This window comes from Magnolia sinica, chromosome 4 (genome assembly GCF_029962835.1).
Source record: "Magnolia sinica isolate HGM2019 chromosome 4, MsV1, whole genome shotgun sequence".
Taxonomy (NCBI): Eukaryota; Viridiplantae; Streptophyta; class Magnoliopsida; order Magnoliales; family Magnoliaceae; genus Magnolia; species Magnolia sinica.
In genome coordinates, this window is record NC_080576.1 from 97,661,775 (window position 1) to 97,674,447 (window position 12,673).

The 12,673-nt window shown below is 42.4% G+C and overlaps 2 protein-coding genes across 2 annotated transcripts; one reads left to right on the top strand and one right to left on the bottom strand.

The window, feature by feature from the left end:
• Positions 1–2,008: 2,008 nt before the first annotated feature.
• LOC131243456 (putative HVA22-like protein g) lies at positions 2,009–11,577 on the top strand. Its single transcript, XM_058242830.1, has 7 exons — positions 2,009–2,182; positions 3,137–3,212; positions 3,313–3,411; positions 3,521–3,577; positions 3,669–3,732; positions 3,820–4,026; positions 10,958–11,577. Exons 2-7 carry the CDS (start codon positions 3,181–3,183, stop codon positions 11,366–11,368), a joined length of 870 nt encoding a protein of 289 aa, XP_058098813.1. The 5' UTR covers positions 2,009–2,182; positions 3,137–3,180; the 3' UTR covers positions 11,369–11,577.
• Positions 10,870–12,424, bottom strand: LOC131243458 (uncharacterized). The gene has a single exon (XM_058242831.1). It carries the CDS (start codon positions 12,115–12,117, stop codon positions 11,590–11,592), a length of 528 nt encoding a protein of 175 aa, XP_058098814.1. The 5' UTR covers positions 12,118–12,424; the 3' UTR covers positions 10,870–11,589.
• Positions 12,425–12,673: the final 249 nt, after the last annotated feature.

A 12,673-nucleotide genomic window follows, 5' to 3' on the forward strand; every position in this document is an offset into this window, starting at 1 on the left:
TGAATTTTTCATATATCCAAACCGTCCATCCGTTATTTGATATCATTATAGAACGTTATACAAAAACATAAGACGATAAAAGTCTCTGGTGGACCACACCAAGAGAAAAGTGGTGAATGACCATTAATGTTTTTTGGTAGTCCGCAAAGTTTTCTATCAAGCTGATCTTTGTATTTTCCCTTCATCCAGGCCTGTTGAACCTTATCAACGGCTTGGATGGAAAATTAACATTACGTACATGATTAGTGGGCCCTTGATAGTTTTTAATGGTGGACGTCCAAACACCACTGTTTCGTGTGGTGTGGTCCACTTGAGTTTTGGATCTGCTTAATTTTAGCACCACGTACTATAACGGGCTGGGAAAAAAGGATGGACGGTGTGGATATACGACACATCATCAAGGTGGGTCCTGCCGTAAAGGTAACACACACTAAAGATGTTACAACCCTAATTTTGTTAAAACTGGTCGCCTGCCCATATCTAGCATCTCCACCCTGGGTTGATCAAATTCATTGATCTGGTGGACCATTTCATCACTTGCATACAAGTGGACAGTTTAAAAGGTGGAGGAGCAAAAGAACAACCGTCTACATTTAGCAGGCTGAGTCGGACGGCTAGAATTGTTCAATCATTGTGATTTTTGGGCCATGGCACATGAATGTGGTAGACCACCAGATCAACAGTTTCGATATCTTAAACGATTGTGAGTTTTGGATCATGGCCCATGCATGACCACCAATACTTACCAAACCCCAAATTAGAATAGGAAAATGGGCTAAGATTAATCTATGTGTTATCCATCACCATATCCATACGGTGGTGATCATCCAACTTACACGTGGCATACATGTACGCAATCAATTCAATCACGGACACATTTTGATTTTGTCCAAAAATCATATTAACCGAACAATCTTAGCCAACCGATTTTGCTTCTTGGAACTTGGATCCCTAACCAAGTTAAATTTTAGCCGTGCATTAGATGGCCATCAGTTGTACGAACGGCTAATTTTCATTCTCTAGCCAATCTAAGTCTGGCGCTATACTTTGGACGGTCTGGATTGACATCGAGTGGCAAGTGTATTGGTGCATTAGCCACAACCATCTGAATAAACCGGTGGTTAACGCAAACAGCTGCCCTTTTCCTTTAAAAAATAGATCTGTTTTGGCACGTGCCTCTATCCCGAACCCTATCCACACACGTACCAACCTTATTAATCTTGAAACCACCACTTTAGTTGAGCTACAAAGCCAGATTACCGAATATTTTTTTGGCTCGCTCCACGTCAGAAAGACAGACAGAGGGAGCGTCGAACAGAAGACATTTGCTACTCGCGCGAGCGCGAGCAATGATAGAGATTGTTACGCGCCCATCCCTAGCATCTATATAGTAAACCATGAGATCGACGGTGGATAGAGACAGTGTTGAGTGGGCCTTTCCCATCAATAGATGGGAGGTATAAAAGTTGACAATTAACAGAGTAATGCACCGCCAACGGCTAGGATTGTCTCCTGGCTACATTACATCCACATGTAGCGATCGCCGTACACGATTGCCACGTGTACATTCGCCGATGAGTAAGAAGTGCACCGAACGGTAGTGTACACTGCAAACTTTGGCACTCGCTTCTATCATGTGCTAATATCGCCCACACCCGAAGATCCAATCCGTTCATCATGTGGGTCCCACCGTTTATCTTGTTTTCCTCAAATATCAGATTAATCCGATTAGTGTATGGTCCAAAAAAAAATACTAATATGAACCGTTTGTCAATTTCTCACAACCGTTCATTTCTTTTGTATGCGTTGGCCCATATGATCATCTGATCATCATGAGAGGTAGGAAAAAAACGACATCAATAGCAAGAACCACCCGATAAAGGCTTAGATATTTCACACGGTTGCGATGTTTCATCGTGTGAGATGCGAGTTCCATCACTCGCGAGCAAATCATGTGGAAAGAATTACTCGCGAGAGATGCGAGTAGGAAGTAGTCGCGAAATGAAATTCAAAACGAGGAAGCCACATCTTCTCTCCTGCCTCCGACGTCGATTCGGTTTCTCGGCGCTGTACGGCCGCGACGCTTCCTCCCTTCCCAACCTTCTGTCCTCTATATAAACCCCTCTATTTTCTCATTTCTCTCTCGTTGTCTCTCTCTCTCTCTTGGATTTTCATCGAACAGGTAAAATCCAATCTCTCACCATTTCCTCTAATAAATCTCTTCAAATCCGTCTTTCTAAATCGCTACGCCCTAGCGATTCGATTCCTCCGTTGCATTTTCAGATTCCCGATTTTTTCCTTTTGTAGTATTTTTCTGTAGATTTATTCTTCTGTCGACGTTTTCTGTGAGGAGTTTGTGCTGTTCCTGTTCGGATTGCAGAATGCGAAGGTTTTAGTGTTTATTGTGTTGAAAGTGTCTATTTCTCGTGACCTTTTTAAAAATAAAAAGGTCTGTTTCTTGTATGTTTTTGGTTTCTGTTCAATGCTCGTCGATCTCATCTTCTTTCGACTGTTTACGCGAGGAATTTGCGTGTTCTTCGAGTTGCTGCCGAATGCGGGAAGGGTTGATTTTGTAGAAATCTGCTTCGTATGCGACTTTATTTTTGTGTATTTCAATGTCGTTTTGTGATTTTTTGCTTGCCGTCTTGCCCTAATTTATTTGCGGGTTGTGTTTTTTTTTTTTTTCCTGATTATATTGCATTGATATCCGTCGGATCGAAGAAGAATCTGATTATATTTGCAAATTTGTAAATATCTATCTTAGGTTTTCCATTTTCTAGGAAGATTTCAACATCCACAGTGCGCATCAAGAGTCCATGCGCACATTTATCTCCCACCATCAAAAGATGGTTGCTGGGAATCTAGCAAACATTTCAAAATGTGAATGTTCAAATGCACCATTGAAATCCGTGTTTTGCTTTCTGCTTGCCACGATTGGATAGTGGCAGATATGCACTCAGTGCACACTGCATACTGTCTTTTCCCTTTTCTTTTCTGTTTTTCTTGTTTTGGCATTGATTTCATTTTCTGTTGCCTGATACTTTTCCATCTCGTACTAACAAAGAAGCATACAATCTCTTAGCATTTCCGTGCCATCAGTAGACTGACACACACCATTTCACTTACTATTTTTCAGTAAGGCAATCTGGGAAGTGACTGCTAAAGTCCTTGGTATCCAAAATGATGGGATCATTTCTTACAAGGGGCCTTGTGTATGTTTCTAACTGAAATTATGTTGCATTTTCCTTCTTATATAAATGCAGAGAAATATTTTTCCCCCATGGTTGAGCGAGTCTCTCTGTCTGTTTGCAGGATGGTTCTCGGCTATGCCTATCCGGCTTATGAATGCTTTAAAACTGTGGAAATGAACAAGCCTGAGATTGAACAACTGCGGTTTTGGTGCCAATACTGGTAGGTGCTGTCACCTGTGGAGTGCTATGTAGAGGAATGATTCTATCCATTGTTCAATGACAATTTGAAATTCTTTTCCTGATGAAAGCATTTCTTCTGAATTTTCTAGGATTTTAGTTGCAGTGTTGACAGTTTTCGAGAGGGTTGGTGATACCTTCGTTTCATGGTAAGGAAACTTAAATTGAGACATCCAGCTGCCATTGTTTTCCATTGGGTGAATTTCTCCTGTTTTAACTGTGGCATACTTTCTTGTGTAGGTTGCCTATGTACAGTGAAGCCAAGTTGGCATTCTTTGTGTATCTGTGGTATCCTAAAACAAGGGTGAGTTTTGCATTTTGAACTTGTAACGTTACTGTGTTGTCTTAAAATGTCACTTGGTTTTGTTGATGTCCATTTGAATTGTTCTAGGGCACGGCATACGTCTATGATTCCTTCTTGAGGCCATATGTTGCAAAGCATGAGACAGAAATTGATCGTAACTTGCTGGAATTAAGGACCAGGGCAGGAGACATTGCAGTTCTGTATTGGCAGAGGGCTGCAAGCTATGGCCAGACAAGGGTTTTTGAAATTCTGCAGTATGTTGCTTCCCAGTCACCAAAGCCTCGCCCCGCACAGGTACCCATTGATCGGGATAAGTAGGTCTTGTTGTGCATGCTTCCTTGCTAATTTTTTTCTGATTCTTTTTTACCTTGGTCTAACCATTGATCGGGGATGATTTTTTCTTTCAATTATTTTGACGCTGAGCTTTAAAAGTCAGGGTTCTTGTTCTTCTCCTCCTCCTCCTCCCTCTTCTCATCCTCCTTCCCATCTTCTAACATCTTCTTCTAAGTTGCCAAGGCATTCTCCATGTCTCATCATTTGTCTTTCAATTATTTTCATTTGAAAGGGTTGGCCCCCCAATGTTTAGGTTGAAAGCAAGAGATCGTTTTAAATAGAGGATATCGTGTCACATAGCGTTTCACCTCTCTTAAAGCCTGTAACATAAGCTACATGTATTTTTAAGTGGCAACCATCAAGTGCACCTAACTGTGACGATTAGATTCCCGAAAATCAGGCCTAACCAATCATCAGGTGGACCACACCATAGATAGCAATGGACAAATCTTTCGATCTTTTTAAACTAGTCAGCGTTCACTTTGAAGTACATGGGTGGGCAATTAAGAAAAGGTTGAATGGAAGATTGGATGTAAGAGTGGATCATATCCTATTTGTAGAATAGGAGGGTGGCATAGATCCGAATATCGGTTGATACGGCCATTTGTATCCGTATCAGCACGAGACAATACATGATGTGGGGTTTTGTATCTGTTCGATATGAAAAGGCTAACTCATATCGGCCATTATGGGGCCAATGCATGTCGATACACCCATAAAAGCTTAATTTTGATTTTGATTTTTTTTTTTTCAAAATTTCACTCATGTCTCTTCTTTTCTTTTTCATCTTCTTCTTCTTTTTCTTTTTCTTCTTCTTCTTCTTTTTTTCCATTTAAGCCATGGAGGAAGCTTAAAAAGTCCATTTTAGTCTAAGATCTAGAGACCTATTTCGGTATCAAAACAAATTATTTGAATGGAATTCGACAAATTGAAGCGATGGTCAGTGTTCACTTTGAAGTACATGGGTGGACAATTAAGGAAAGGTTAAAGAATGGAAGATTGGATGTAAGGGTGGATCATATCATTTTTTGTAGAATAGGAGGGTGGCATAGATATGAATATCAGTACCATATCGGCTGATATTGCCGTTTGTATCTGTATCGGCCTGAGACAATACATGCTATGGGGCTGTTTCAGTCTGATACGAAACAGCTAACCCGTATCGGCCAATACATGTCGATATATCATAAAAGCTTAATTTTTTTTTTCCAAAATTTCATTCATGTCTCCTCTTCTTCTTCTTAGCAGGAAAAAAAAAGAAAGATACCAAGCATGATTTGATGAATTTGACTCATTACATTGAAATGCAACAAAAGGAAGATGAAAATATCAAAAAGTATAATGTGAAGATTTACCATTCTTTTCAATTTTTCTCGTAATGGTTCACTTCGCTTCAATTTGTCGAATTCCATTCAAATCATTTGTTTTGATACCAAAATTATCACATCGTTTTTTGGCCGGGCCCAATATGCCTTCCAATACCAATATTTAGAACCACGGAGGGTGGCGAATTACTGCATTTGACCTACTCATTGTTGTACTATACAGATGTTTATACTAATTGAGCAGGTTGCTAAGCTAGCGAGAGGTTGGAAGAGCTAGAGCCTTAGGCAAGACTTAGGCAACACTTGCCAAGCTTCAAAGAATGATTGCTCCTATAGACTAATACACTTTTACACTAACAGCCTGTTTAGATTCGTTGCAATTAAAAGGTAGAAAATTGATTTCCTTGGAAATAACATTTGGGAGATTGGCCGATCCCCAGTCGAGTGGGCCACTGACGTGGAATGTTCTATAGACTAACACACTTTTACGCTAACAGCCTGTTTGGATTCATTGCAATTAAAAGGTAGAAAATTGGTTTCCTTGGAAATAACATTTGGGGGATTGGCCAATCCCCAGTCGAGTGGGCCACAAATGCACATAAATAGAAAACATGACAGTCCTAAGGCACACCCACAGACCAAGTAATAGGCTCTGTGGGGTATTCTCAATTTCTTACAAGCACCTACGCTCATCACGATACAGGCCATAATGCTATTATGTGATTATGTACAACCTTATCAAGTGTTTTATTTTTTTCAAGGGTGATTGCTTTTGTGGCTTGAGAAATGGCACAACTAGAATCTCCTTCAATCCCGGACTCGTGTGCCTTGAAGAGCAATGAGCATTCTCAATATTATGCCTTGAAGAGGACTCGAACCTCCACGCTCTTTAGCGCTCTTTAGCACAAGATTTTGAGTCTCACGTGTCTACCATTTCACCATCAAGGCATCTTGAAAGAGAATCATATTCCATGAATATGATATCCAGTGTGATATATGGAATATATGACAAAGGTGGAGTGTAGAGTATTTTTATTGACCCATCATGTCATATAAAATACGAGTATACGACCATTAGCAAGCTGTTGATAAGAGCAAACAAAGTGAGTAACCAAAAGACAAAATGGTAGTCTCCAGTTCTATATGCTTTGTATGAGCATGAAAGATTGGATTTGGTACACCCAATATCTCGATGAATAAAACTCGAGGTCGTGGACCAATACTCTGCTTTTGCACTAGATCAAGCCACGTAGTCACAAGTTTCGATTCCTAGAAAATAATAAAGAACATTGAAATCCTTCATAGCAAATTCCTGGCCAAGCTGTGCAATAAACCAGTCCAAAAGAGGAACGCAGCTGCTAGTAACCACCAAGATACAATCAACGTATAACAATAATAGAATAGTCCTAATAAAAGAATGACAAATAAAGAGATAGAGGAGTTGACCAAGCTGCGGGGAAAAAAAAACCCACAGAGAGAGTATAGGCATTAAATGGTCAAATCATGCCTGCTGCAGAAAAAAAACCTTTCAAATAACCATGCAAACATGCACAGTACACGTCTCTAAGGGAATATCAAAGGATGTAGTAGCAGAAGTAAGAACACGAGGCTTTGTAATACCCGACTTTAAGCAAGTATTATAAGGATGCTGAGACTAATGACTGATGAGGCAAAAGAGACATACACCAAACTCTCATCCAAATGTCTTGAGTGGAATTACACCCAACCAAAAGGTGGTGGACCAACATCATTCCCCTCTTCATAAGGTCAAGTCATCGAAGTGAAAGCTTTCCGAGGGGCAAGGAATGGGCCAGGACAATTTCATCTTGACATGCTGAAAGTTGACCAAATAGGTCATAATCGAACACAAATCAAGCATGATTTGGTGGATTAGGACCCTTTACATATAACTACATTCAATGGTTTAGATCATCTATGGGGTGGACGATTAGGGCCCTTTACATATAACTACATTCAATGGTTTAGATCATCTATCTTAGGATTTTTTAGATGCACTTACCGAGGGATACCTCCCCGTATTTATAAAGAGAATGATCAAGAGATGAGGGGCATACCTCCCTGTATTTATAAAGAGAATGATCGAGAGATGAGGGGCTTTTATCCCCTCTCTCTCTCTCTCTCTGCGCGCCTGTGCATGTGTGTGCACGCGTGTGTGATATACATGCTTGGGCATTTAGGACTTGGCTTGGCTTTTGTTTTGGGATCAACCAAACATGTTGATATAACTTCTGCACGAACGAAGGGAGATCATTCACTTTGGATTAAAAAAAGATGTCCCATTGTTTCTCCTATATCGTCAGGAGATATCTTTACTCAAGTTGATTCTCTGTATCGTTTTACTTGCTTACTTGCGACATCAGAACATCCGAATTCTGATTTGTCATCGGATGAAGTACTTGTTCTTGCACAGTTCCTTTGTGTAGAAGTTGTGGAGCAGATTTTCAGGTTATTTGGTATGGAATGGGTTATGCCGTTGTTTGGGGATTTTTTTCGTCACTAGCACTTCATTAGGATTAAATGTTTATCCATTGCTAGTATATTAGTCAGTTTGGCAAAGGTTCTTTAGCCTATTTGGTAGTATGCCAAAACGGTTACGTAATGGCCGTTACATGATGGTAACGGTGGTAACCGTTACGTTTTATGGGGCTGAAACAGCTGTAATGGCTGTTATAGAAAATGACTCGTGACGGTCCCGAAATAGATTTTTCTTCGAAAAAATAAACAGAAAACAAATAAGGCCGTAATGACCATTACGACCTGTATCGTAAAAGTAATGGCTGTGGCCATTACGGCACCATTAACGTTATGGAACACCTTGAATCCATTACTAGTAGATTGGTCGGTTTGGCAGAGGCTCTTCAGCCTATTCAGTATGATGTGGGTCCTGCCTGCTCTCTCTCTCTCTCTCTCAAGGTAGTTTGGAGGATATAGAAGTGTTGTAGGGGGAGGTGAATGATCATCGAGGGTTATGACTCGTTATTGCTGATTGGACAATTAGCACCATTGAGCTATATGGCTACTATGAATGAAATAGCACAGTTTAGACACTTGCTTTGGTTGAGTTTAATCATAAAATAAAGCTTATATGTATTTCATCAGTTGTCTAAATGGGATCGACTATTATTATCTCACCTAAAACGACTGTATGTAAGTGGAGAGAGAGAGAGAGAGAGAGAGAGAGAGAGAGAGAGCAGGATGTAGGTGTACCGCTTATGAGAAAGAACCCCGAGTCAAGTAGCTAACCAAACACAAGTGGTTTGTCAGTCCTTACTCCAATGCCTCCCATTCTTTCCTCTCTGAGAGAACCACCACAATTCCAGCGAGAGTCGAACAAGGGAAAGATGATAGTGGTATCTACTTTTATGGGTGCTTACTGGAGCAGCAGCTGAAGCTGCTAAGTCAATCCCGTGATCCGGCTTTCACGCTGGTCAGGATGCTGTTTAAACAAGTGGTACTGGAATTCCCACTAGCTTTGTATCTAGAGTTGAGAGGGATCTTAGGTGAGGGCTTTTTAATGGCTTAACAAGCAGGAAGGGATGCCACTCAAAAGGTTAATGAAATGGGTCTATTGCTATTGCTCCTGGATAAAGTGCAAGGTTTCAATCTTTTACTCAATCTTGATTTGCTGCAGCCCCTGCAACTGCATCTATGTCTAATGGCATCAGGTAAATAACTGCTGCCACCTCGACTGATGGGACTCAATACGTATCTGTGCCAGGAAGGTGTGTGTCGGCAGGGTAGTGGTAGGACTCTAACAGGATATGGAATTGAACGAGGGGAAGCTAAGACAGGAAGGAATCGAATTGGGATCTCTCATTCCCAACCAACCTTCAAGAAGGAAGCAATCTCCTCCGAAAACTGGAACCTCTATTTTTGGGTATGATTGAAAGGCTGGTATGACATTGTTCCACCAGTCAAATCATCCAATCTTTTCTCAGGTAGCAGCAAATTGGAGACATCTTGAGCATTTTCACGGACAGAATGTGTTAATGAGCGTTGGCCCAGATAGTCATTGATCGGTTAGAGGATGAATATGTCAGTCTCTCATCAGGTGACTAGACATGCAATAAATAGTTAGATTTCGATATGCAGTTATTCCCCATTCATCCAGTTGGAATTAGTCCCACTCACTCATCCATTATGGGTCAGTCAAGTGCTTGGTGACAGGTAGAACCGAGGAAAACACTTTGCAGTAACAGTACACAAGTCAGAACCCAGCTACCAGCTTACACCTCACCTGCTACGGTCATGGTGATGAGGCAGGGAGGACCAAACCTGGTTTCTTATGCGCAGGTATGGACTAGCAGCCCGTCACCTTTTCCCTCTGCAGATGACAACAGCGCAAATACCAGCAAGCTACTACTACCTCCAAAGCATTCATAGGCATTAAAGAACGGGCATGCATTTGCATCATGAGCCATCGCATAATCATCTTCATCTAGTAGGCATGTACCCATGCTCTATCATCGAGACGACCCATCCCCACATTCATAGGCAACAGATAAGAACAAGGCAGGGATGGAAAGAGAGAGAGAGAGAGAGAGAGAGAGAGAGAGAGAGAGAGAGAGACGATTGTTGGGAATACATGTACAATCCAAGATGGCCTTGTTGTTCATATGTTCACCTTACCTATTGTGCGTACTAAGCCTCAACTTTTGTTTTTTAGGTTTTAATTTGGTTGTATATATGATCTTTCACTTAAGATGTTGTAGAATTTCTCTTTGCATCTGTCTTCCTTTGTCTAGGTTGCATTGCAGAGGCAGTTTCCTCAGATCCTTTCACCATTCTCTGCAAAGCAAAATCTGTTCAAGGGCCCCTGTTGTCATTCGGTCCCTTGAGCCTTTTGTGTTGGTCGGAACATGAGGAACCTCATGTTTTAGACCAATAACTAATTGGGCTGGATCTGGTTTTGCATCTGATCTGATTTACTTCCTGCTCCTGCCTGGGCCCAATTCATTGGAGGTGGTGATACTTGTTGATTATTTTCTAGAGTTAACACATTTTTCTCGGATTCACTGCAATAAAAAGCAGCAGCGCAGGGATCTGTTCACATACAACATTGTATGTGGACTTTCACATGCAACCGCTCTCTTTCCCACCAAGTGTCACTTGTGTAGAATTCCTGAAGATCTGTGTTTCTTGTGATAGCTCTAGATTATCAACCTTCAGGTTTGGATCTCCAGAGTATAGAATCACCTCTGTTCAGCTCCTGTCTGTCCTTAGTCCTTACTAGTGTGGGTTTGACGGAAGCTGTGTAAGACGATTATCATTATCCTTTTCTCCCTTGTAGTTAGAATTGAGTTTGTTATGGGTAAGGTTCAATTCAATCCCCAGTTAATTGAATCATTACAGCTGGTAAATTTCACCAATGCTCGATATCTCCTTTCACCTCCGTCCACATTCACCCATCACTACAACTGGTTAGCAGCATATATCATGATTAAAAACAACACCTCAATTTCACAAAATAACATGGGGAATCTTGTATGTATGCCCAATTACATCCAACTTGAAAATGTAACTAACGCTATGAATTGATATTACAGCAACAGCAGAAAGCTGGGGTTCGTCCGCCACCACCAACTGCACCTACTCGCCAACCTGCCACACAGCAGACCCAGCCCGAACAGCCACTGTCACGTCAACCCTCAAACCCAGCTACAGTCCAGCAATGGGAGCCAAGTCAGGAAGCCGACCCCACTCCTGTACCTCCATCAGCAGCTCCCCAAGCACAAACCACAGCTCCTGGCCAAGCCAGCACTGAAACTACCACAGCCAGTCCATCCGCAGTAGCGCCAAGCGAGGGAGAAGCGATGCAGGTCGAAACGACGGCCGCTGTGGTAAATGGGAGTCCGAATCCTCCCCCACAAGAAGTGGTCATGGAGGAAGCCATTGGTGTGATGCGTAGAAAGTTGAGGAAAACTAGAGCGGCAACAGCACCAGCAACAAACCGTTAGTAGTAAATCTCTCTCTCTCTCTCTCTCTCTCTCTCTCTCTCTCTCTCATTTTAGCTTTGTTAGTGGTGGAAAACATGATTGGTTTGAATTGCCTTTTCCAAAATCCCCCAAATGTAAGTAAACAAGAAAGAGAAGACAACGAAGACTGTTGGATAAATTTAGGTAGTTGATGCTGTTGATATATGGTTATTCTGTTGCCATTCTTTCAACTTTGAGGTGTTTCATGGACCTTTGAGCATGCTAGTGGGGGGTAGTGGTGGGGCGTCCAGTTGGTAGAGCCCAATGGTGGGGCCCACAAAGCGAAAGAGGATCCATGCGCCGATAATGATGAAGATGGACGCATAGGCGAACTTGTTGAGCCAGAAGAGAAGACCTTTCTCTCCCATGTAAAGCTCCACTGCTTTCTCAGAGATGGTCATTGAATCCCAGTCCTTGGGAGGAGAGGGGGGTTTAGAGCTGAGGCTGGTGCCGTCAATACCATCCTGTTGCTGCTTTGCCCGCTTTCTCAATCCTCGTCGGAAGCGAATCTCAACAGTTTCTGCTGCTGATGCTGGCGGCGGCAACGGCGATGGTGATGGTGATGGCGATGGGGTTTGGTTCCCCTCATTGCCAGCGTTTGTATTGACTGCTCGAACACGGCAGCGTTTGGTGAGGGTGGGAGGGAGGCTGGTTTGGGTTGGGAAGGGAGGCTTGTGGCGGAGGAAGAAAGCTGAGTTTGGAGAGATGAAAGGTAGGATGTGGGCTTCCATTGTTCCTTGCTATTTTGGTTTGGGTGGTTGCAGGGGCCTTTCCTTATCCTTTTATCTTTATAGCTTTTGCTTGTCTTTTCTATGCACACAGTCTAGCACCAGAGCACGTGTGAGCATGGCATGCGTCTTTGAGATTTCCTGCCTACTGCCATGGGTGTGAGTTCAACCGAAGATTAAAGGTAGATGTTGGACAGTCCGTACCCGATGGATCGGACGGTGCATGTGGACCGTTGGTCAAGCCCCTTCTCAATCTGAGACGCACATCATATTCGGACATATGCTCTGGTCTAAAGTTCCGGTTGTTTAGTTTGACAGATATCGCATGTGTGCATGCCTGTGATGGGTGGCCTCAACGTTCTGGCTTCCTTATGTTTACATGTGCGCTGCGTCCACGTGTGGAAGATCTGAGCTGCCCATCATTTGGGCTTGCCGACCATATCTTACGTTCAGGTGGGCCCACCTGATGTGTAGTGGCCCGAGCTTGTGTTTCATCCGCTCGCTTGTAAACTGATGCTCCACTGATGTGGCCAAGAAGTGATGGCGGAAAAAACGCCCA